General features: G+C 50.6%; 5 protein-coding genes across 5 annotated transcripts in view; 3 read left to right on the top strand and 2 right to left on the bottom strand.

Moving 5' to 3' along the window:
- Nucleotides 1-959: 959 nt before the first annotated feature.
- On the top strand, nucleotides 960-5,545 carry EMH_0003220 (syntaxin binding protein, putative; the record flags this gene model as incomplete). The annotated part of the gene is made up of 17 exons (XM_013496298.1): nucleotides 960-1,038; nucleotides 1,177-1,350; nucleotides 1,694-1,786; nucleotides 1,940-2,037; nucleotides 2,149-2,268; nucleotides 2,381-2,467; nucleotides 2,604-2,701; nucleotides 2,831-2,873; nucleotides 2,992-3,126; nucleotides 3,262-3,330; nucleotides 3,429-3,512; nucleotides 3,692-3,786; nucleotides 3,901-3,976; nucleotides 4,467-4,589; nucleotides 4,993-5,106; nucleotides 5,222-5,348; nucleotides 5,478-5,545. 17 exons carry the CDS (start codon nucleotides 960-962, stop codon nucleotides 5,543-5,545), a joined length of 1,683 nt encoding a protein of 560 aa, XP_013351752.1.
- A 592-nt stretch (nucleotides 5,546-6,137) lies between these two features.
- EMH_0003210 (uncharacterized protein) lies at nucleotides 6,138-8,470 on the bottom strand (the record flags this gene model as incomplete). The annotated part of the gene is made up of 7 exons (XM_013496297.1): nucleotides 6,138-6,171; nucleotides 6,294-6,358; nucleotides 6,462-6,522; nucleotides 6,639-6,718; nucleotides 6,902-6,966; nucleotides 7,073-8,242; nucleotides 8,353-8,470. The coding sequence occupies 7 exons, from the start codon at nucleotides 8,468-8,470 to the stop codon at nucleotides 6,138-6,140; spliced, it is 1,593 nt and encodes a 530-aa protein (XP_013351751.1).
- A 3,263-nt stretch (nucleotides 8,471-11,733) lies between these two features.
- On the top strand, nucleotides 11,734-13,170 carry EMH_0003200 (dual specificity protein phosphatase, catalytic domain-containing protein, putative; the record flags this gene model as incomplete). Its single annotated transcript, XM_013496296.1, has 1 exon — nucleotides 11,734-13,170. The coding sequence occupies one exon, from the start codon at nucleotides 11,734-11,736 to the stop codon at nucleotides 13,168-13,170; it is 1,437 nt and encodes a 478-aa protein (XP_013351750.1).
- A 777-nt stretch (nucleotides 13,171-13,947) lies between these two features.
- On the bottom strand, nucleotides 13,948-15,258 carry EMH_0003190 (proteasome subunit alpha type 4, subunit, putative; the record flags this gene model as incomplete). Its single annotated transcript, XM_013496295.1, has 4 exons — nucleotides 13,948-14,169; nucleotides 14,325-14,498; nucleotides 14,644-14,799; nucleotides 15,058-15,258. 4 exons carry the CDS (start codon nucleotides 15,256-15,258, stop codon nucleotides 13,948-13,950), a joined length of 753 nt encoding a protein of 250 aa, XP_013351749.1.
- Nucleotides 15,259-19,992: 4,734 nt separating this feature from the next.
- Nucleotides 19,993-23,782, top strand: part of EMH_0003180 (importin subunit beta-1, putative) — a gene marked incomplete at both ends in the record, with an annotated part of 7,032 nt that continues 3,242 nt past the window's right edge. The window contains 10 exons of the mRNA XM_013496294.1: nucleotides 19,993-20,250; nucleotides 20,507-20,617; nucleotides 20,804-21,086; nucleotides 21,258-21,349; nucleotides 21,485-21,634; nucleotides 22,054-22,317; nucleotides 22,522-23,067; nucleotides 23,163-23,223; nucleotides 23,379-23,483; nucleotides 23,721-23,770. Coding sequence (XP_013351748.1) covers nucleotides 19,993-20,250; nucleotides 20,507-20,617; nucleotides 20,804-21,086; nucleotides 21,258-21,349; nucleotides 21,485-21,634; nucleotides 22,054-22,317; nucleotides 22,522-23,067; nucleotides 23,163-23,223; nucleotides 23,379-23,483; nucleotides 23,721-23,770 — 1,920 coding nt within the window. The remainder of the gene's footprint in view (nucleotides 20,251-20,506; nucleotides 20,618-20,803; nucleotides 21,087-21,257; nucleotides 21,350-21,484; nucleotides 21,635-22,053; nucleotides 22,318-22,521; nucleotides 23,068-23,162; nucleotides 23,224-23,378; nucleotides 23,484-23,720; nucleotides 23,771-23,782) is intronic.

The following is a 23,782-nucleotide window of genomic DNA, read 5'->3' as shown; positions in this document are numbered from 1 at the left end:
GTCTCCCATGCCACTAGCCAGGATGGTGATGAGGCCTGTTCTAGCCCCATATGTTGGTGTGTGGTATGGCAGTTCAAGAACCCCAGTGTTCGCATCCCCAGTAATTCCGCGTTTAGGGAGGGTTTGCCTTCGCACAACTACTCTGCGAAGGACCAGTTGAACACACTGAATGTTACCTCCTCCTTGAATATTTGCAAAACTGTGCGGAACTAAGCTGTTTCGTGAGGCGATGTTCTATCTCGTCACTCAACTGGCTGGCTTGGGGCCCTCTGTTCCAGGACAGGGGCCCCAGCTGTGCCCATATCTGAAGAGATCTTTGAGTTCTTCATTTTGATGAGTAGGAACTAACAGATATTTGGTTTCTAAAGCAACTGAGAACAGCAACTGTTGCGGAAAATTCCAGACACCACGTGTTCTGTTCCCGAACTGCCGACCCACGACAATCGCCGTCCGATGTGGCGAACCCCCCCTGAAGTTTAGCCTTAGTAGCTCACAGAATCGCATGGAAAGGCCTGAAAGATGCCTGCATGGTTCCACGAGCGCTCCTGTACGGCTACGAAGGGGTGAAGCTCTCCAGACGGAAGAGAGGAATTGCACCCTTGACACCTTAGCATGCAGAGACTGCCGGCGCGACGCCAACTTTGCGGAGGGCCACAACCAGCTAAACGCTGCGAGTCACCCGAGATCACTTCCCCCTCATGAACCGCAGTGTCCTCTCCGCTGGCCTAAGGGACCATGGCGTCGATCAAGGTTATCAGCAAGAAGAGTGCGTGAAAGCTCTAACGCAAATGTTCCAAATTGCTGGACCAATACGCGAGTTTGGCGTGCAGCATTTACCTGTGAAGTTACCCAGTAGGTCTCGAGGCCTGAAGCTGATGCTTGTTCGGTGAGAGTGACTTCCTGCAGGACTTCTCGACGGAATGGTCCGCCGAGTCGGCGGTCCCGGGAACTATATCGCAATGGTTGTGGACGACAAGACCCTCAAGGTTTTGTCCTCATGCTGTAGCGTGTATGACGTCCTCTACGACGGCGTAACAAGTACGCACAAGTTATATCTCTCTTGCCACGTTGCGAAGACCGAATGCACAAACATGTGCTGGCGTGCGGTAAATTTCACCTTCACAATAAATGATAAAAAATATTGACGTGTTGAATTGTGACATGCCTGCTTTGCAGTTGTAGAGCTGATTTCGAAGCAGCGCCAGCCACTACCAGAGCTGAACGCGCTGTACTTTCTCTCACCCTCCGAAGATTCAGTACGGGCGCTCATAGAAGACTTCAAAGACGAGAAGAAGCCCCAGTACCGCTCAGCTTATGTCTACTTCGCTTCCCCCATTCGTCTGTCAAAATGTTCCCAAGTCTCAGCTATGGCGCAATCAACCCATTGTGTTTGGTAGTTGTCTCACCATGGGATGCTTTATATATATATATATATATATATATATATATATATATATATATATATATATATATATATATATATATATATGCTCCTAATAAGCGTGTACAAATTCCGACTACGAAGTGAATAGCAACTGAGAAACCGGCATTCTAGAGGAAGCTCGTATTTGTTAGGCGTGAACGTCACTTAAGCAGCCTCATCACTTCCGTTTTTAGCCTCACAGTTTTTGACACAATGTGGATACGGTTTTAAGGTGTTGAACAATGTACTGTGTTTCGGATGCTCTTTCAGCTGACTCCAGCAAGATCATGGCCACCTTAGCGGACTCTCCTACGTTGCTTCCGCGAATTAGATGCCTTTTCGAATTCAACTTGAGTTTTATTGGTAAGCTCGCATAACGAGCTGGGCAGACGGTAAAGCCTCTCTGTTCGATCCTTATCCGCCGTTCATTAGTACCTGAGCTGTTAGAGTTTCTGCCGACTAATCATATTTTGTGTCTCACTCTTCCAAGGTTCGCTTGCTGCGTTTGTGCTACAGCATACGAGCAACGGGTTTTCCATTTCGGGATGCCGAATGCATTACTCGAGCTGTTCCCTCTTCCTTCGCCGTATTTGCTCCAGAAAGTAGCGGACGACGTATGCTTGAACGCTATGGCTGTTGCACGGATGCCGTAGGATGAACGCTTATGCCCAGCTGGGATCACAGCTTACTGGGTGTCTTATGTGTTATGGACGGATGTGGCGCAGCTAATCTCACTCTGCGTTACAATTGGGCAAAAGCCTGCAATCCGCTACCACAAAAACCAGCTACCTTGGTGCGAGCAGCTGGCGACACTTGTTCACAAAGGCCTGGAGGCTGAGGAACTGGTGCGCTCATTCGCCGTGCTCCCCAAAAGATTTGTTTACTGGATCAGCGTATTTCTGGAGCAATCAGATGTATGTGCACCCGAATATGCGTTTGCATGTTTCCCTTGCGCAGCCGTCTGACCATCCAGGCACCACGCTCCTTATCTTGGATCGCTCGGTGGACCTGGCGCCTCTCTTTATTCACGAATACACTTACCAGGTATGAAGGCTTCGCGTCACTCCGAACGAGTGAAAAATTAACGACTTTAGACTTGCAAGACTATGCTGCTACTTTGGCCACGTTGGAAGGGGCAGTAAGCTCCCTCTTCAAAGAATTTCAGCGTGTCATTGGGCAGGCCCTGGCGTATGACGTTTTGGACCTTCCGGTTTGCTGCAATGAGCCGCCTAAGAAGTCTTCCCGCGACACTCCAGTAGTCATGGAGGACGTCTATGAGTAAGCACACAGTTCTTACGCGAATATGGGAAGCTGCAGGGGAGGGCTACATGGTATTCGAGTGCTCACGATAGGTGCGGCGCATGAGGACGTAGACTGATGAGAGCCGTGTCTTGCGGGCCTCCTCAGGTATGATGTGACGAACAATATGGGCCTTGTTGAAAGGAAGAAGGTGAGCGGTTGATGTGTTTACGGTGTTTGGAGAAATTGCTTTCTGCACGCTTTTCGCAACCCAGGAAAAACATGAAACAGCATATTGCAGCCATCTCCCAACACGGAATTGTGGACAGGCTATACTTGGCGAGCAAGACGAAGTGTGGGTTCGGTACCGTCACCAGCACGTTCAGGAAGTAAATCAAAGTGTCCAGGAGGAAGTTCAGCTCTTTCTTAAGGAGAACAGCACTGCCAAGGTGCAGCAAAATATGGTAAGGCGCGGTGCTGTTTTCTTTTCCCTTCTCTGGATTTTGCGGAGAAAATTCACCTGGAACCTTTCCTCAAGCCATGGGAATCATAAACTGATGGGACTCAGTTTTTGTCCATCCACTTGTGGGCCATTTCAGGCAACGACATCAGAGGACACCCTACGGGCGATTCGCTCCCTTCCACAGTACCAGGAGGCGCTGTCGCGGGTACGGCTGAGCGCTTCTACGTTCTCTTCTGAGAACTCTTGTTATTTGCGCCATATCGCCATCATCTGAGTGTTTGCTTTGCTTGTGGTGAAATGTAGTACTGGACCCACGTAACGCTCAGTGAGAAGTGCTTTGATAGACTTCAAGAGCTGAAGATCATGACTGTTGGTGCCGTGGAACAGGTATGGTTCGAAGTGTAGTCAAAACGACATCCCAAGGCCCACTAGAAGCTGGGCAACATTTGTGCAGGAAGCTGCAATTCAAGCATTAAAGCAACTGCACATTTTTGAACTAAACAGGTGCTGAAAATGCAGTGCCCTGTGTTGGACAGTATGTAGCTTGCCCTTATTTCTTTCCTCAGGACCTCTGCTGTGGCGTTGACAAAGATGGAAAGGAGATCAGCGCGTCGAAGCTGCAGGCAGCTGTTGGGTCACTGGTTTCTGATGACACTATCCGGTGGGTCTGTTTGCGAGCTCTTCTAGCAGCTATTAACCCAGTGTGGAAAACATGAGGGGAGATATTCAGTTCTCTAAGATCTTGCGACAAGTCCGGTGGAATTCGACTTCTCAGGCCTGATGAAAAACTTCGACTGCTTTTACTCGAGTTTACGCAGATCCTTGGTTTGGATACTGCAGATCGGGCAAAGGTTAGTGAAGAGGGAAGCAAAGGTGCTTCGTACAGGCCGGTTAATTGAGCTTGAGTAAATATATTTTTCGTCTTTCTGTCTTCGTTTTTCTCCAGGCAATGGAAACTGCACAGATGAGCTTAATAAATCAACATTGTATCCAAAGGTTCCTAGAACGTAGGTTACTCCTCCCCCAACCCAGCTTCTGATTATTTGGCAACGCGTTTGGCAAACAAATAACAGCACGCATGCACGGATCGCGGGTGTGATGCAGTTGAACTCCACACAGCTTCCTTGTCGCGCGAACAAGCTTCGGTACGCCACCTCCATAGGGGCAGACCATAATGTTTTTCAGGATTACAGGATGCTCGTTGCCATATGCGTACAGTGTGGGTGCATGCTGTTGTGGCGTTTTCCCCAGATTCATTTAAACCGCAGGAGCATTAAGACCGCGGTAACGGTTCCTAGCAATACTGTTCCACTTTCCTAGTACGGTGCGTTTTGAATGCAGAAATCAAAGCCGGCCCACCGCTTTGAAGACGATCGAGAGAAGATTCGACACTTTAAGCAACGGGCGAAACGGGCGCGCTACGATCTCTCCAGGTTTGAACCTGCAGTCCGCGAAATCATGGAAGTGAGCAAAGGGCGACACTAAACAGAGCTTATCGAAGTGGATGACGGATAGCCAACTCCATAGCTGCTCTCTCAATCTTATGATGCGTATTGAAACTCAGAAAGCAATCGAGGGGACCCTGCATGGAGGTCGCTTTCCTTTTGTTGATGAACCATCGTGAGTCTCTGGAGATGCAGTATAGAGGGGAAGGTTTTTTATGACTGTTTACTCCCACGTATTTTCACTTCTCTGCCTTATTCTTGTGAGATGTGCGGCGCGTACACAGGAGAAGGATGGACAACCAAGAACCAGCGCAAACGAAGCGAGGAAGTGTGTCCGGCCAGTATCGGGTTTGGATTTCTTGTATCCTATTCGTGCCATTGCTTCCACTATAGATTCCCAGTGTCATTGTTTTTCTGCACAGTATCATTCAGAACTATTTGTTGTAGTCCGTTGCCTTCCTGGTGCTGCAGCTGCAGTCATTGGGCGTTCGACGGAGTGGACATGGGAATCGTCTGCCCCTGAGGTTGTGCAAAAGGTAAATTGTTCGGTATAACGCAGGTCACTTTTCGTCACTGCTCACTGCGTGTTCCACTGCTTTTAGTGGTTGTTTTTACATGCTTGTGTCTTCTGACTTGAATATGCAGCCTCAGAATTCTTCGCCAGTTCTGGACAAGTCTAAAAAGGGCCTAATAGTTTTTATCTTGGGCGGCATTGTACAGTCCGAAATGAGATGCGCGTATGAAGTGTCAAAAGAACTGAACTGCGAGGTTTTCATCGGTGAGCTATGTTCCTCTGTTTGCATTTCCATGCTCATGCTTGTAGTGCTCCAGTTTATTAGAGTTGTGATCCTATTTGTTTGCTGCAGCCTCTTGTGCTTCGTGTTGTTTTGGTGCAATATTCGTGCAGGCGGCACGAATATTCTCACACCGAGCCAAGTTCTGAAACAACTGAAGGAGCACGAGCCTGTGAATTGATTCGTAACTTTTCCTTAGTGCAGGTGGCCGCTTTGTCTGCCACTTTTGTCTCTAAACTTCCCAAACACCAATTTTTTTAATTGTGCATTTGGTTGATAACATCAGTGCAGCAATGAAGCTGCAGGCCATACGCACCCAACCAGTGCGAATAACAAAAAGTGTATTACTTTTATTCCTCCCCAGCATTGCTTAGATAGTGTGGCAACTGCAAACCACAGCAGCTGCATGGATCCGTGCTGGTGGGAGAGTCAGCTTTCCCCATAGGCTGGGAAGTGCCGGAGAACAAAATTGCATCTACTCATAAAATCTAGATGCAGGAGGGCAACAGTGAGGCAGAGTAGAAGGAGCCCACATTGGCAACTGGGGGCCTGCCGTTTGCAGGTCAACGTGCACATGCACCTTTGAGTAGTGGCTACCATACCCACGCTTAGGCCCGCCATATCCACGCTGGGTTCATGTCAGTTCCAACAGCTGCAGCTTATACCACAAGGTTTCAGTGGACCGGTTGAGCGAATGGTTGCTGCGACCGTATGATAGCGTATCCAGACTTGAGTTCCAGTCCCCAGCTGGCGAACTCCGCTATCTGCGGCGTTTACTTGAAAGTGAGGGACATCTCTACGCATTCCCTGAGCGCGAACAGTGGAAGGCAACGATTGTTTTTGATAGGCGTAAGCGACAGAAGCACACTTCACCAGTATGGAATAGTGAGGTCTGCGACATTATCTCAGAGTTCCACGGATTGCCTTACATTATTTGGTCAGATTCCTTCTGCAGCATGTAGAGGTACACAGTCTTCTCGCATGCCTCAGCGACCTGCAACACAAAACTCCTAGGAAGACGGTCATTCTTTAGTTTTAGTGGATCAAGGGCGGGTATTCCCGTTATTTGATTTACTAATACCAACTGTGAATCAAACCTCCTGGAATGCCACGGGGATCTTCACACTCTCGCCAGGGCCCAGCGTCATTTCGGGTTTCCTGTAAAAACAAGATTTTCCAGTTTTGGGAATTTGCGCCGATGTAACCCATCGAATTGTCCCGCAAGTATTGCACGGTGACAAGAGCAAAGGCAGTCTGGTACGGATGTGGCTTACTTAGGAGTCATCACGGTTTCATCTGACGACACCATAATTATATTTAAACCCACATCCTTAGGGTTTTGGTACGAAAGCCTCTGCAGAAGTCACAAGCAAAAGCAGAAGGATGAATATTTCCATGTAGCGGTGCTATCCACGTGTTTCGGTCTTATCCCTACGCATATGTGCGTCAAGCAGTCCTGATGCCAAAGGGCAACACGAAATATGAGTACTAGATAGCGCTCTGCTGCAACTGTTCATTACGTTTAGCGTATCCGCACTTGAGTTTGCTTGGCTCCCACGGGGAATGTCAGCTCGTAATTCCTTGTAATTGGACCGACAGGATCTGAAGAGGGCACCTCAGCAAAACCATTGCGCTGGCTGTTGGCCGCAGAAAGTTACGTTTGTTAGATTTGGCAATTCAGTTGGTAAAGAGTACGAAATACACTCACGGCTAGAGCAGTTTGCAAGAGGGTTGCCTTTTGATTTCTGCTTGTCCTCAGATTCATTCGAATCGGCATTTGATGAGTCCTTTTTTTCTTTCTTTGATTTTTTCTTTGACTTGTCTCCTTTACCATCGTCTGTAGCACCTTCCTTATTTTCTCCTGAATCACCGTGTTCCTCGCTCTTATCCTTTTTCTTTTTCTTCTTGCCATCTGCTGTACCTGACCCGTCGTCATGCCCTTCAGGTGTCTCAGCTGATTCCTTTTTGTCGTCGCTCTTCTTCTTTTTTTTCTTGCCCTCTGTAGCACCTGACGAGTCGTCATTTCCCTCAGGTGTCTCAGCTGCTTCCTTTTTGTCGTCGCTCTTCTTCTTTTTTTTCTTGCCCTCTGTAGCGCCTGAAGAGTCGTCGTTTCCCTCAGGTGTCTCCGCTGTCTCCTTTTTGTCGTCGCTTTTTTTCTTCTTTTTCTTGGCATCTGTTGTTGCTGAGTCTCCTTCGCCTCCTTCGTTAGGCGATGCATTGTCTTTTTCATCCTTTTTCTTTTTCTTTTTTTTCCCTTCCGTACCACCAGGCTCACCACCGGTTTCTTCGAGTTTTTCGGCAGATTCTTTCGCCTTTGCTTTTTCCTTCTTGCTGTCCGCCGATTTCCCTGATGTATCATCGATACCTTCGTGAGCCCCGGAAGATTGTTTATCCTCATCTTTTTCCTTCTTCTTTTTCTTTGCCTCCCCTTTGGCAGAACCCTTGTTATCTTCAGCGGACTGCCCCCCTGCCTCTATCTCCCCATCTGTCGCCTTCTTTTTCTTCTTCTTGGCGTCAGGCTTTGTTGCGGCCCCTTCGTCTTCATTGACGTGTTCCTCTTTTTCTTTAGACTTGCTCTTCTTTTTCTTTTTTTCACCTGTGTCGCCCGTGTCCCCATCGCCCGCTTTGTCTGTTTTAACTTCTGGCTTATCAGGACTTTCTGTTGCTTCTGGGCTGCCCTCGCCCTTGTCTTTGCCGTGTTTTGATTTGTGGTGTTTCTTCGCCTTATCGGAAGATGGGGTTGACGATGCCTGGTCGCCACCATGGCTGCTGTCTGCTTTTAGACTTGAGCTGCTCGGTTCACCGGACTTTGAGCCATCTTCCTTGTCCTTGTGCTTCTTCTTGGCCTTGCCTCCGGAGCTGCTAGCGTTGGCTGGTTCTGAACGTGCGGTGGACAATGCACATGGTTCAATATTCTGATATAGCAGTGCGTCAAGGGACCGAACAAATTTGTAGTTGATGTAAAACGTTTGAGCATTTGAAGCCTACCATCTTGCGCTTTTCCATCCTCAACTGCATCATGATCTGTCAGTTCGGTCTCCCCCGTTTCTTGAACGCCTCCGGCACGCTGCTGTTCTCCCGCTGTGGATTCTTCGGTAGTGCGCATATGCTTAGCACTGACAGCAGCCCCATGCATAGAAGCATGGGATGAAAGGGCCTGCGAAAACACACACAGCCAGCGTACACGCGTTTCGAATGTGTGCTGAACTACAAAAATGAGAATGCTCGAGGGAAATAAAGGTAGCTACAGCATTGTGCTCCACTTCTCTGAGGAGTGAAACAGAAACCGATCTTCTTTTCTTTGCTTGTGTACGGGTAAAAAGCTGCTTACCGCCCTGGTTGGAGGAGACGGAGGATGTTGGTGGGAAACAGGCCCAGCCACTTTAAGCGGGGCCAGCGGTCCATCTTCTGCAAAGCTGGACGGCTGCTGCAGTGCTCGCTGAATCCGTTGTGCAACGGCGTCCGGTGTCGGCCACTTTCCGCAAGTTAGTTTGGAGAAAATTTGCTGCAGTGCGGCACAGCTGGATTCAGTGAAAACCTTCAGTCGCACCGGCACTTTGGTCTGTGAAACTGAACTTACTTCCTTAAACTGAATGATGTTTAGATTTCTATGTTTATATTGCAGGGAAACTGGGAGTCAGCCCCTTCAGCAGCATCAAATACACCACTGCAAGGAGGCAAGTGGAAGAATCTACTGCTCCAGGTGAAATGTGGTAGCCTACAATTTTTCTGTTGATGGACGGAATCCGTAGAAACACTTCAAACGCTCCTAATCGGGGATACCGAAACCTACAAGTGATCTTTCCTGTCTCGTCCAGGGCATTGTCTACGGAACATATTGGACATCTCGTCTATTGTCCCCAATAAAGGAAGGAATCGAGTAAGGTTCTGGTTGGTCACTGAATTTTACATGGTGTGTTGTGAATCAATTGAATCCCCTGCGCTCTGCATTTTCAGATACATTAAAAACGCTTCAATTTTGACGACTGTTTAGGGAATATATCAAAAACGGACAGTGCGTGTTGTTGTACGGGTCTCTGACAAGAAGTATGCCGTTATGTCTGCCCAAGTTTGGTTGGGGGTTCACCTGCAGGCATAAGGAACGCCACTCTATAATTTCTGGAAAAGGTATTCGCTACTGGCGGCAGTTTCCCTGCTCGGCCGTAGAGTGAGGCTTTGCGTGCTATGCTGTACTTGGTGGGACCCGTGTGAGTGCTTTGTTTAGGCCAGACTTACAAAAACTTGCAATTCTGACGAGACATTCTCAGAAATGCTCTGATTAACTGCGAGACAATGTACCCCAGAAAGTCGGCTCGGTGCACTCGCCGTGCTTCTCGATCCTCTGAAGAATGCCGGTGACTACGAGTACCCTATCAAGGACTGCTACCAACACAACTCAATAGCTGATATAGCTAGCTGGCACTATGGTAGCAGCACCATCTTCGGGTGGGTGGAAGCAACTGCTCTACGTTGTTGAGGTAGGAGTTAAACACCCACCTTTCGAGGCATAATCCTCATATTTGCTTTCTATATGGCGAGTATATGTTTGGTGAGCACTACATCCGATGCTGCAAGACAATTCCGTTGACAGCCCCACTTGAAGCCGGACGTCATTTCACAATCTCCCTACAAACTGCACTGCATCACTATCGTGAGGAACGCAGCCGGGAGGCGATTGTTCTTGAATCCACTGAGGGCCCTATTGGGTGTTGCTTCCCACCTCACCAGTGTTCAATTTCGACTGTAGCTTGTTCGGAGTCAGCCATCCTAGCGACGTCAGTGACCTCTACAGCTCCCTCGAAATGTACTGGTTTCTCCGCAGCAAGACAGCTCCACCCAGTACAAATCCCATATCAATGCCACGAATACGCGCGTCCACACACTTGAAAGGCTCGATTGAGCTCCTTGGCTCCTAACAAAATCTATTGAGATGCATGAGGCGTCTACCAGCGCTAGGTAAGGGACCCTCAGCCGGTCATACTAGCAGAGGACCCCTTGGTTGAATGACTAATTTTAAGGGAACCTAGGAGCACTGGTACTGCGCATTGACGAAAGCATCTAGCCTTCGTCCTGCTCATTGGTTTTTTTCTACCAGCTGCACTCTATAGTATCGCACGTAATAGAAGCAGGTAGTAGTTGGGAGGGAGGGTCCACTAATGAGCAATTTTTACACAGTAAAGTGGAGTATGCGTGGCCCATTAGATTAAGTTTGCCTATCCTGATAGCACAGCGTACGCCAAAAAAGTACGGCGCACTGCCAACTGCGCGCCCTGGACCACCCATGAGCAGCCACCAACGCAGACGCAGCGACAAATTCGATCGCCTCGGGCTAAAAAAGGCAAAAATGTGGTTTAAAAGTGGTGGCTCATGTGGAATGAGCAGAACATGAGTCACACTATACTTATACAACTCAGGGAGCGATCGTACATGTCTCGGCTGCCTGAACAGCAGTCCCTGACTAGCTGTACTACGACTCTTCCCGGTACCTTTGCCTCCATCATCAAGGAATGAATCCGTGTGGAATCGAATTATTGATATTATATACAAGAGCTTCTGCTTTTCACGTGAGGCACTGGAAGGCCTGGTAATTTGGGGCTTGGCTTCAGCCCTTCCTTAGCCCCTTCTGCACCGCCCGCCGCCTGTTCGCGGCTTGACTGTATTGTATTACTCTTTCCGTGTTGTCTTTTCTCGGCACTGCTCTATAGGATGCATGCCATGATTGGCTATATATACTGAGGCAGAGGGAGTGACGAAAGACGTTGCGACTATTTCCTCTTTCACCGGGCATGGCTGCTCTGTTCCAGTTACAGGCGGCTCGCTTTTTGTACAACAGTCATTGAGGTTCTTTTCTTTGACCTCTAGAGTATATTCAACAGCCCATACGAAACGAATCCACTTCTGCTGAGGAAGAAAACGCCACGGTTCCGCAGTTTTGAAAGATCGCGCGGCACGCGCGACTGCTGGCTTGCGAGCCAGTGTGAAGCTCAAACGGAGGTGATTCAGCGTTTCACGCTGGTTGGCATCCGAGAAACTGCAGCTCTATTCACTTCAAGTTGGAGCTGGCTTACCCATTAGAGTCGCGTTTTCGTTAAAGCGTGCTGTACTGGAGTGAGGCTCGTGCGGTGATGCTTCACTGGGAAGCTGGCGATATTCGGCGCCCTGCGTTGAGCCGATCTGGAACATCCATGTCATTGCATTCCATCCATCTAGTTGGTCGTTGATTGGAGCACGTCGAGCGTCGGGAGTAATATCGTGTGGATATCAGGGCCACGCCCCCGCCGTGTGGTTTATGGGGCCTTGAGTCGAATCCCTTCGCGTTACTCCACTCGTTTCTCCAAGGATTGCCGCTGTTTGCAGTCCAGATTCGGGATGGGGAAAATGGAAGCGTGCGGCGAGCCACGCTGTCTGGAGCCGCTGGATTCCGTTCGCTTTCCGTGGCTTTTCTTGGGGGATAGAAGGGCCGCACGAAATGAGCAGCTGCTGAGAAGACAGAAGATTGCTTATATTGTCAATTGCACTCCTCCTTGCGGCGAAGGGGGCGTCCCCAACTTCCACGAACGCCTGTCCGTGGGCTCGCGTCTTGCCTTCAGATATTTGCGGGTTCCTATCTTCGATACGCAGGCGGAGACGTTACAGCCTCATTTTGAGAGTGTATGGGAGTTTATGGAAACTTGCCGCACTCGGGAAGATGGTAACCTCTTAATACACTGCAACCAAGGGGTTTCTCGGTCTGTTGCCCTCATCTGTTCGTATTTCATAAAGTACGAGGGCATGTCTGTTGATGAAGCATTGGCATTCGTCCGCCGCCGGAACCCGTTGGCTCAGCCAAATGAGTCGTTTCGGTCCCAGCTAGAAGTTCTGTACGAGTGCGTGAAGAAGGAATCTCGTTCAGTACACTCGGAGCCCCGACGGTTGCCTCAGGCGGGCTGGCTACCGCCTTTTGCAAACGCACGGAAGAGGGTGACATCTTGCTCCCTGCCGGTTGGAAGGCCGCAGCAGAAAGTCATGCGCCTGATTGGCCCTGCACGGCCACCAGCCACAGATATAACTCCCCCGAGCAGTGCTACCGAGGGAGAGCATTCGTGCAGGGAAACGAACACCCCTTCAGGCAGTTCCGTCTCCTCGCCGACTCTCAATTCATCTCCTCACGAAGCCACTGACACGGAAGCCGAAAGAGGGATTCTTGTTGAGGAGGAACCCACTCAAGAAAAAGACCATATACAAGCTGGACGGGAGTGCGGAGAGTCCACAACGGCAGTAGATGGGGCAAACGATGAAAGGGATAGTTCAGATCCTACCTGCGAGTTCAGTGTGCATTCTGTTTCAGATGTGGACAGTGATGACGCAATACCAGTATCGCCTTCAGATGATTGTTGTGAGCAGCCTATGGGGTGCAAAGACACCCCGCTGCACGAGGATCCTCCTGCTGCTGATTCAGTGATCTCTTCTCCCTGCGCACAAGCCGAGCAACAGCCGGAGCATTCAGCTTGCGAGCAGAAGCCACACGACGATTCGGAAGCATCCGCTCAGGCTGCTAGAGGTGCTTTAGCTGCTGGAGAAGACTGTCGGAGTCCCACTGCCGCGGGGCGTCCGGTGACCGTCACTGACCCAGCAGCAGCAGCGGCCGAGGACGTCGTCAGTGGGAGGCAGAAGTTACTGCATGCTGATGCAGCAGATCACACTGCAGTGCTCGACAGCGCGTGCGAGGCTCCCAGTTGGAACCTGCAGCCGTTTGCCGAGCAACCAGAGAATCGCCGAACAGCCAGCCGCAGTACAGTGCAGGCGGCAGCCTTGAGCGTGCTGTGAGATTGCGTCGGTGTGCCATTCGAGTTCGTACATGTGCACAACGTACGCGCAAAGCACAAGGTGGAGGATGCTCAGGACCGGCGACCAGGTTGCTTCGTACGTGATGGGGCAGTGGGCAGCCATGTGTACCCATATGGCGGACATGATGTGGAGGGTCTTGAATCACTGCGTGTTGCTTTTTGAGACACGCACGTGGTCGTAGCTGTCCCCGTATGCGCGTTCTCTTGCGGTGTGAATCGGTTTAACCGTAGCCTACTTTCGGCATTTGTTCCGTCTGAAACTTCATCTTTAACTCGTTAGCATGTGCCGAAAAGGCTTTTCCTGCAGGTTTCTCTGTTATGTTGCTACACTGATGCACTACCACTAACGAAGACTGCATATTTCTCTCTCTAGACGACCTAGAACAAGGCACTACTAAATGCATAGCAAACCCTGTCAGTCAGAGCCGCTCAGCGGAGGGAGCATCTGGCGGTGAGTGCCTCGAGTTAAACCACATAACACCCAGAGGTTCCAGCTTTCAATACTGGAAGCCGCTGCAGCCGAATCGGAAAGGTACAGAAATACCGATATATATCCGATATATACGCCTATGCACTGGCTGAGTGAAAGTTACTCACTCAGCCAAAATGTATATTATCGTTAAAGCACGCCCACAGGGGTGTGTGTCACATTTGTGACGCTGCTGCGGAGCAGTGCGCACACCGTGGAGTTCGCCCTGACTTGAGCGAAGCGAATACAGTTGCTGTTCTACGGGAATCGTTTTTTCCAGTATTGGTTTTATTGTGCCTCTGCCTGCTGCTCCTGGGCGCGCTTCATGAGAACTTCCACCTCCTTTGCAGGCAGCGACCGCTGCTCCAGAACTGTGGGATCATCGGGGTTAAATTGCAGAACCGCAATTTCAAGTTTATCTGCGCTTGGAGCTGCCGTGTCCATTGTTTTGTTGAGGACTTTGGCTGCTAACTCGAGCGCCGCTGGTACATCCATATCATCTCGCAATTCCTGCGTCAAACACATCTCCACAAGAGCAACAGCTAGTAATCAGGCAGTGCAGCTACAGGAACACTATATATAGATGCAATTTTCTCTTCGCACAAAACTAGAAATAATGACAGGGCGAGCTACATCACCCAGGAGCTCCACAAAACACATCCCACCTGCTTCAGAATAGTCTGCGCTGACTGGTTGTTGACGCCGATAGCAGTAGCCTTCCATCCGGAGTAGTTGCCTGATGGGTCCGTGTGATACAGCTGGAAGCCGTAATGCTTGTCCCAACCAGCAAATAGAAAGCTTACGCCGAAGGGGCGCAAGCCACCAAATTGTGTGTATGACTGCAAACAAAACATTGTACGTTGAACGGAAGTATAACATGCCAGCGACTGCGCACAATCCAGCTAAAATCACGGTTCATGATACAGTCGTTCTTGGCGGTGCATTTTACATGAAGTGAGAAGCAGTCTATGACCCCATGCTTACTTGCTTGATATCACACAGCTGTACAACAAGCTGCTCGATTGGTTGCGGTTCTCCGTATTGATATAGAAAACGTTGAGCGTTAACTCTTGCCTGGTTAATCAGAATGTTTGCGTCAGCTGTCAAGCCCGCAACTGCGCACATCACGTGGTTGTCGACCTGAAAAGATGCAATGCTCATCCAAAGTACTTGTTGCCAGTCAGCCACGGCTGTGCAACTAGCACTGAAAGGCGCACAGATCTGTAGCTCCGAAACAAATGAAAAGGTATCCTCCAGCACCACGGAGTGTTATCAAATCACCCAATCACACTTCAGTTTCTGTATGGCTATGAACAAGATGCCAGAATAGCCATAGGCAGAAACTCGCTCAACTGCAGGAAAGACTGCAAGTCTTTCGGGATAGCGCGTATTTCTCACCTTATATAGCTTTTCCTTCGCTCTTCCATGATCCAGCAGCTTCGAAGTAATCATCTTGTCAGCAGCTAAGACAACTCCATCCTTTGCCAGGATTCCTATTGTGGAGGAGGCATTGTTGATTGCCTCGAGAGCGTACTCTACCTGGTAAAGTCTCCCTTCAGGAGAGAAGGTTGTCGTGCGCGAGTCGTATCGGCGCGACATTCTGGAGATACCTAGAGTTCCGAAGGGGCTTCGCTCTTCCTAGGAAGGCCTAACGGTCACCAAACAAAAACAACGGCCAGACCTCCCGATCAGATGTCTCCCCCAGCTGTCGGGTGAGTTAAGTGCATTATGTTGGATACATTCATCCGAACGACATGTACCAACCATATACTGCGACTGGTGTGAGTAGAAATCTGTGATGACGTGTGGTTCCTTGTAAAGCCACATTTTGTATGAAAATATGTTCCGACGACGAGAGGAGAATGTGAACACCGATATGCCCACCCTAGCCATAAGGTATAATTCAAATGAGATCGTTGCATTTAATGTGTGGAAAAAAACGAACCTTCTGCAAACTCCTAAGGGCCTTGATCAATGCCAAATAGATGAGAGATGCTTTGCCTGGCAGTGTTGGCTGGGGCGAAATTGAGCAGTTCTGCGGGCAGTAGTGGGGCAACCGGTTGCCGCATGGCGACTGTAAAAAATGGGATATAAAAAGAAAATAGCTCATTTATTGCCTAAACCCCAGACATCCCCCAACAAGCGGCAGGTGCATGCACTCGAGTGACTGACTGGCCAGGCATGCAGCCAACCTGTAGTGAGCACAGTGTGCGTTGCCGGGCGCAGCAATAGAGCGCCGGAACTGCGTTAATAAGCAGAACGAAGAAACTAACAAACGTCTAAATTGTCGAGTTGATATAATACGTAACATAAGACTTTTGAGTAAGTGAGACAAGTAGACACAATAGGTGGAAAGGACGAAGCTGTGACAGTGGCTACCTACCTGCGTGTAGGAACGCAAGTGTTTAACAAGTCTTTAGCGTGTTACTGCAGGAAGCCAAGGAGGCTCATTCGGGCCTTCATGGCTGGATGACCTGCAGTATTTAACGTGGTCTGTCTGGAGCTGGTGTGTAGTGCCTGCCACTAAAATGTCAGTGCCCGCTAGGCTGGACACGTAGAAAGTAACAAACGGTTAGTCTAAGCATCCTAGAGGCATGCGAAAAGTAATCATTTTATATGAGTGTAGTAGGATGAGAGGCACCTGTACAAGTCAAGTAGCGAGGCCGTGAAAGGGTGCAATCCGGGCCACAAGCGGTGCGAGCACCCACTGTGCGCTGGGAAGATCCCGGCCTGCAACCGTAGAGGAAACCCCAAGACAGTCTCGGGGGTCTATTACCCCGCTGGAGTGCCATCATAACCCTGACGGACAACCCAGATATCATATTTCCTTTTAAGCTTACCGGCCGCTATCGGGTGGCATCCAGCGGACGAAGCCACCCCTACGGCCGTAGACGCACGATAAGCATTAGGATCGTGGATTGACCTTGAGAATTACTTAATTCAATGTGTAACTCCCAGGAGAAAATTCATATAGATGTACAAGGGAACGATTCGAACGCTCGGTAGTTGCGTCAGTTGCGTTGGATTCACGTAATGTACGAGAAACCTGTCCTGCTGAACCGCAGGGCATTACAATGGTGTTGGATTCACTTCTCATAATTTAGGAGACTCCTGCTCTGCTGAACCTTACACGGTGCATGCTGTGTTCTCTGTGTAAAGTTGGCATGCGTACTTCTGCCTCCACCCAAACTGGACACAGGTGGCAAATTTTGTGTTTAATGCTTGTATACAATATGTGCATTAATGAGGTGGTTGTTGGCTGTGTTTGCATATGTGTTGGCTTCGCCGCATTGGCCGCAACACGATGCGAGCTCCATCTTTTCGCGTCTATATCGCTGCTGTTGTCGTGACACCCCTTCCAATATAACCCTATATTTTAAGGGGAGGTACGACAACAGCGACTATATGCATGCAAGGGTATCACAACGGAAGATGTTTGAAGCGCCCTGCGATGTGCGTTCACGCCCATGTCGGCAAGGGAACAGGCTGCGGCGGAATTAAGAAAGCTCAACCAACGGCAGCCATCAAGAAAAACGCATTGAGAAGTACTAGTCCATGGTGAACAAAAGCCTAACAGTGGAATAACAGCTTATAAATCAATGGCTCATCTCAGCGCTGTCTTCAAGGGCAAAGAAGTCGATAACTGGCTAGGCCACAGAGAAGGGAGCAAGGGGGGAAGGGGTGGTCTTTGCGAAGACACTTGGCCCCTTTGGAATCAAGGAAAGCGGTCTTGTAAATGACACAAGAATAGCGCCTCTGCCTATTGATGCTCTAAATGCCAGCTTCGCTCGGAAGGGTTTAAGAAGCGGGAAGAGAAGCTAGCCTGGGAATCTAGTGCAGCATCGTTTTGAGCGACATTTGTTTCTTTTGCAACACAGATTCCAGACAGTTCGACGTTTCAGGCTCGTGAAAAAGGGCTAAGCTGGAGAGGCAGGATGTTGAATAACGAACTGCTTGGCCGATTTCGTTCAGAAGTCTATATATTTGCCTTCGCGGATGAGCTTTTTCAGGTCCCGGTACATCTCTACCATAGGCGCAAAAGCCGTTTTTCGTGTACCCTCGCACCAGCGTTCAAAAGTTTCTCTGCCAAGCACCGGACTGCTGCAACTCCATCTTTATATTCCCTTGCATCGGCGCCCGTCTAAAAGCTCAAATCAAGAAGAACTTTCGACTTTTGGGAACGATACCGGCGAAGAACACAGCAGATGCCTCATGAGACAGCGGCCATCGTCACTGGTACCTGCACTCCCTGAATTCCACAAGCCTTCTTCCCTAACCAGCAATAACAGTCGTCCAGCAGTCAGTCTGATACTCTCCCAGAAAGCCGGGAAAAAAACACCAAAACATAGCCTGCTCGTGACCATGATTCATAGAGAGAGGGCCGAAGTAGCCGGTACGTGGGCAGGAGGTTCAGGCGGCCTGGTGGGACGGAAGCGTAGAAGTTAGTTGTATGGCAGGCTCCTCATTCTCTAAGCCAATGATCAATCCATAATACACCTGGCGAAGATCCCTCAAAACTTCGATAAAGAAAGGATTCTTCGGTGAGTTTGCAGGCGCACGTATGGAACTTGCGTGGTAGAGGCAATTCATTGCCTGTTCTTTTCATGCAGAGAGCTCCACTCGCAACCCCGTGCGTGCGCTGGTATGGTGAAGCTAAGGTACTTCACAGGCAGCAGCATCAGCAATAGCAGCATTAGTAGCAGCAACAGTACCAGCAGAAATACGACTGCCAGTAACAGCAGCAGTGATGGATAAAGACACGCGTGTGTAGACGTAAGGCTGGCCCTCCTAACAAGCACCAGCGAGGTGCGCTCTAAGCTCGACACCCACGACACCTGCAGAGAGGGGAAGGATCCCAGCAACTTTGGGAAAGCCCGTAGTCCGAGTTTCCACATTCATTTCGGCTCCTTTCTATCCTTAATTAAGGCCAGAAGGCTAACGTTACGACCGCCACGCCACATCGCTAGAACCGACATCGACTAATAGACTTACACCCATTTAACGGAAGTAGCGGATGCCTTGTCAATTTTCCAATTCATGCTTCCATAGGAAACGATTCGCATAGAAGTTCAGAGCACAACACATATTCTATCACGGTCGCTACCACAACAGCATGCACGGCGAGGCTCGCCCATTTGTTTTTGCATTCTCTCAGGCTTTCCATTCGCCCTGAGCTCCTCATACGCGAATCTTACCCAGACCTTAATTATTTTTGGAAAATATCGACAGAGACAGCGGCAGAAGGCCATCTCTGCCCCTTCCCGTAAGAGAGGGCTTGCGGGGGTTTGCGTGCAGATAGGGAAACATGTGGGGCGCAGCGGATTTCTGCAGGTGGCAACAAGGACGAGCTCATCCTGTCTCCACTACTTAAATATGTATAGTGGGTTTATATAATCGAATATATCACCGTATACCTGGAGCAGGCTGCGGTACTGCAGCACTGTGTTGCCTTCATGTTGCGGCTGCTGCTGCAGAGTAGGCAGAGCAGCTGCGGCCGCAGCAGCTGTTGCAGCGGCTGCTGCAGCGGCCGTGACTAGGGCGCACCAGGCTGAGCAGCAGCAAGGACAGCAACAGCAGCTCATATGGCGAGGAAATGCAATTAAATTCACTCTGTGACGGCTGCTGTCTGCTAGACTAGCTCCCCCTCCCCTCCCCAGCTTCGGGTCTGCTGCGGCGGCAGCGGCGGCAGCAGCAGCAGAAGCCCGGCCGGACAAGAAGTTGATTTTGTTGCACCTAAAGCAATTTGCAGGAGCAACAGGGACGGCATTGCTCACGGTAGTTGTACAGTCGCTGAAGCGGTTCCTGCGCCGCTGCTACGGCTGCTGCTGTTGCTCGGTCGGGTCTCCCTCCGCCGGGACCGTTGCTGTTGGCTTTTCCTGGTATGGCTGACCTGGATGGGTTCCAGCTCTTGAGGCAGGAGCATCAGCATCAGCAGCAGCAGCAACGCATACACACTGTGCCTAAGCAGTCCGGCAATCTCTTCGCTGCCACAACCGGTGAACCAGACATCCCACATACTAATCGCAAGGCGTCCTTCGGGAGCGGCAGCAAGAGCTGCTGGCATCCTTTCAACCGGAGCAGCAGCAGCAGCTGCTGCTCCTCAGCAGCAGCAGCAGACGACGCGGAGTGCTTCTGTGGTTATCCGCATGAAGCCTTAGATTCAACTTTGTTTCTAAGCCAGGAGCACTGCTGAGAGAGCTGCGGTGGCACTGCTGCAGCTGCAGCAGCGGCACTAGCAGCAGCAGCAGCAGCAGCAACAGCAGCACCTGCTCAGACGTTCACCCTTCATCTGCACGTTTATCCCCCACATTTGACGTTCAGGATCTGCAGAAAATGGCTGACCAGATGGCGGTACTGCAGCAGTTGCTGCTAGCGACCCTTGACCCTCGGCCCTCCGTACGGCAGGCAGCAGAGCAGCAGCTGACAGCTGCGAGACGGACAGACCTCGGTCAGTTTGTGAGCTCAATGGCTGCGCTCATTGCCTTAGAGCAGCCGCCTCAGGGGCCCCAGGGGGCTCCCGGCAGCGTTGAAGATCTCCTTATAGCAAAGCAGATTGCTGCTGTGACCTTCAAGAACTCCATCAGCGCTAAGGTGAGTCCATTCTCCGTGGCTATTGGCATGCGCCGTCGTTTGCTGCTACGGCCTTCGCTGTCTTGCGTGGCGCTGCTGCTGCCCGATGGCTAGTTCTTTTTTATCTCTGTACTGCTGTGTTCGAGCTGCGGTTCCTTTTTGGGCGTGCATCGGAGCAACCCTAAGGTTGAAGGACCGCAATTAAACGATGCTGTGGTACAGCTAGAAATACCTATAAACCAACGTCAAGTGACCATGGTGTTGTGGGCGGGTGCAGGACATGACGCTGGATGGTGCAGCTGCACAGGCCTGGCGGGCGCTTCCAACCCCAACGAAATCTGAAATAAAGAAGCAATTGTTAGCAGCTTTACAGACAGAGTGCACTCAGGTGAGCGCTGAAGCGCACCCAACGACACCTCATGTATGAGCACATGCCTCACGAGGATTGCCTCCTGTTGGTGGACATCCAGAAGAGCTATCTGTGTAGTTGACTACCTCGCAGCGCCGCCAAGGATTTGCGCTCGTGGCTTAGAACTTAGTGACCGAAATGAGCCTGAGGGTTGCTGCTGTTCAGGTCGGCAACGCAGTGTGCCAGGCCTTGGCGAAGTTGGGGGTTATAGAGCTACGATCCTTGGAGTTTGAAGATCTATTACCTTCACTCCAGGACATGGTGCAGCAGGCGGTTTCTTGTCAGCAGCCGCAGCAGCAACAGCTCGCCAAGGCATGCGGACGACATGCTCTCACGTGCCTGGCGTATCTTTGCGAAGAACTTGCTGATGTTGTTTCAGAAGGAGAGGAGCCGTCAGAAGTCCTCTCGGCAGACAGATGCAATGTCGTTCTCACAGCTGTGGTTCATGGTTAGTTGTCTACTGCACTACCTAACACTGGGGACCCAGTCTAGTTCATTGTTTTGCCCTTTAGTCTACATGGCATGCGTGTCACCGTCACCTGCTTTTCTTCGGTCTGCCTGCTCATTGTTGTCGCATTGGCTTATGCGACTGTCTTGGGGGTTCCTGTTGCGGCTGCAGGGTTGAAGGATTCGGATCCTCAGCTGAAGGTGGCGGCGTTGCGCGCTCTATACCACGCACTGATCTTCGCCAAGGAGAACTTCAATAGAAAGGTGACACTTGCTCCTGCTCAGGCTTGCAGTGGAGACGAATCGTCGATGCGAAAATAGATATTCCCATGTTTGTTGACCAGGAATGTTGCATCGATTTCACAGTGGCGTGGGTATCTTGTTTTGTGCGATACACAGGGAGAACGGGACTATATCATCGCTTCGGTAGTGGAGGCTGGCGGCGCGTCGAATCCGAGCCCCGTTCAAGTTGCAGCTTTTGAGTGCATTGTGCAAATTGCACAGGAGTATTACTCCTTCTTAGAAGCATATATGCCTACTGTCGGACCAGTAAGTTCTGACAGCAGCACCAGTGTGAGCGTGCTTATGCACCGCTGCATCACACCACGGCTTACACTGGACTGTCAAGCATACACAGCAGGGCTTGTGGGCAGTGCTGAAGCGCAGTCACACATGACTGTGTTGGATGCTCGCCAGCTCTAGGGACTACGCCTGGCTTCACGTGCATTGCAAATGACACACTGTGTTTGCTCGTCATTGCTCTCCTGCACGGATGGTAGCTTCGCACGAGTAGTGGGGCTTGTGCACTCGTTCAGGCTGTTGTGCAGCTCTACTGGTCTGTTTCGTTTTTCCCCTCGGCGGACAGTGTGCCCTCAAGGCCAGAGATAAGGTTAATTGCGTAGNTCAGAGGGGGGATGCTTTGACGTCGAGTGCTTCGGTTTGCGCGTCTTTATGGATGTTGCGTGCAGCTCACTTGGCATGCACTGAAGGGGTCAGATTCGGCAGTTGTTATTGCGGCGTTGGAGGTGTGGAATGCGTTGGCTGAGGAAGAGCTGGCGATAATAGAAGGCGAATCAACCCGATGGACTCTGTTGAAAATCATGGAGCAAGCTGCACCTTTCCTGCTTCCCCTCCTCCTATCACAGCTTCTGAACGCAGCAGAGGACGAGGATGATGATGACAGCTGGACCCCGGCTATGGCCGCCGCTATATGCTTAGGCCTCTGCGCACAGGTCAGTTGGCATATTATGACCACCTGGGTAACCGAACTTTCCTTGCCCGCAGCCCGCAGCGGGCTGCAGAAGTGCGGGGGAGATTGCGTGGGAGCAAGGGAAGGGCACAACCGTTCCAGACGTGCAAAATGCCTCCCAGTTGCCTTACCCACTACTTGAGGGTGAACTCATGGTGCACTATACATTCGTTCTTTTTTGGCGCAGGTAGTGAAAGATGCAATCCTTCCCCCCGTGCTAGAGTTCGTGCAGTTGAACTTTTCGTCTACTGAGTGGCGTCGGCGAGAGGCGTCTCTGTTGGCGTTGGGCTGCGTGATGGAGGGACCAAGCGCAGAGGCAATGGCCCCTTACGTCGCAACTTCGTTTCCAATGTTGGTGAAGGCGGTTGCGTCGGATGTTTCAGTAGCTGTGCGAGACAGCGCTGCATGGACCCTTGGCAAGGCAGCGCAGCAGCATGCACCTATTGTGCTGCGCCATCTGTTCCCGCCTGCCGGCGTGCAGCCAGCGGGTGCCCCCGCCAACAGCAGCGGTGAACTCCTGCTTGCTATCGTTGAACGTCTTGCTGACCAGCCGAGGGTGGCAGTGCACATCTGCTGGATGCTTCATGAACTAGCGGACAACATTAACACACCTGAGGGCCGAGCGGCATATCAAGGAACAACCGATGCGCAACAGCAAGATCAAAATCCATTGGATCCAATATTTCCCAAACTTTGTGAAGCCCTTTTGAGTGTCTCAGAACGGCCAGACGCTGTAAGTCAGGCCCTGCGTTCTCCTGGTTTCTCATCTTGTATATGTTCTAGTTCTGCTGTGAGTGACGCCTTTGTTCACTGCTTGTGTTCGTGCAGGACGAGAAGAATTTGCGCGAAGCCGCGTTCAATTGCATGGGGGCGTTGATTAAGAATGCAGGTTAGACGCTTTGGGCTGCTTAAAACTTTGAGTTCGCGCGCGCTTCTCATTTTTCAGCTTTGACACGGTACTGTAGAGCTGGCAGCATGCCGCGTTTGCTCACCTTCATTGCTGGGTGTAAGGTGGACGATTGAAATTGTGGGGTGCCCTTGCAGGGAGTGCATGCTGGAACCATCTTCTCTCGCTCCTTGAACACTTCGAGGGTCAGCTGAGGAAGTCTTTTTCATTCGAACAGACGGAACAGACGAAACAGCGCCAGGGTGAGGGCTTTTTCCGGCAGCTTCCAATTCCTCTCGGAGTGTTCGATATTTGCAGCTCGTTTGCTTGTGGTAGTGACTACATGATTTGGGATATCTGAAGAAAGCCCATTCAAGTGGTATGGGCGGAGTGCTGATGGCCACTTGGGAGCTGCGTGTTGAGTGCGTACATGAGAACGCAAACAAGTGGACCACTTGGCAAACGCAAGCGCTGCATGGGCTGTGCTTGTCATGATGCAGGTATGCTGTGTGGCGTTATTCAAATTCTCTGCCTACGCCTGGGTGACCAAGTGAAGCCTGTT

Source organism: Eimeria mitis, genomic scaffold, assembly GCF_000499745.2.
Source record: "Eimeria mitis Houghton genomic scaffold, Emh_scaff203, whole genome shotgun sequence".
NCBI lineage: Eukaryota > Apicomplexa > Conoidasida > Eucoccidiorida > Eimeriidae > Eimeria > Eimeria mitis.
This window is presented reverse-complemented; position numbering and strand designations above follow the sequence as displayed.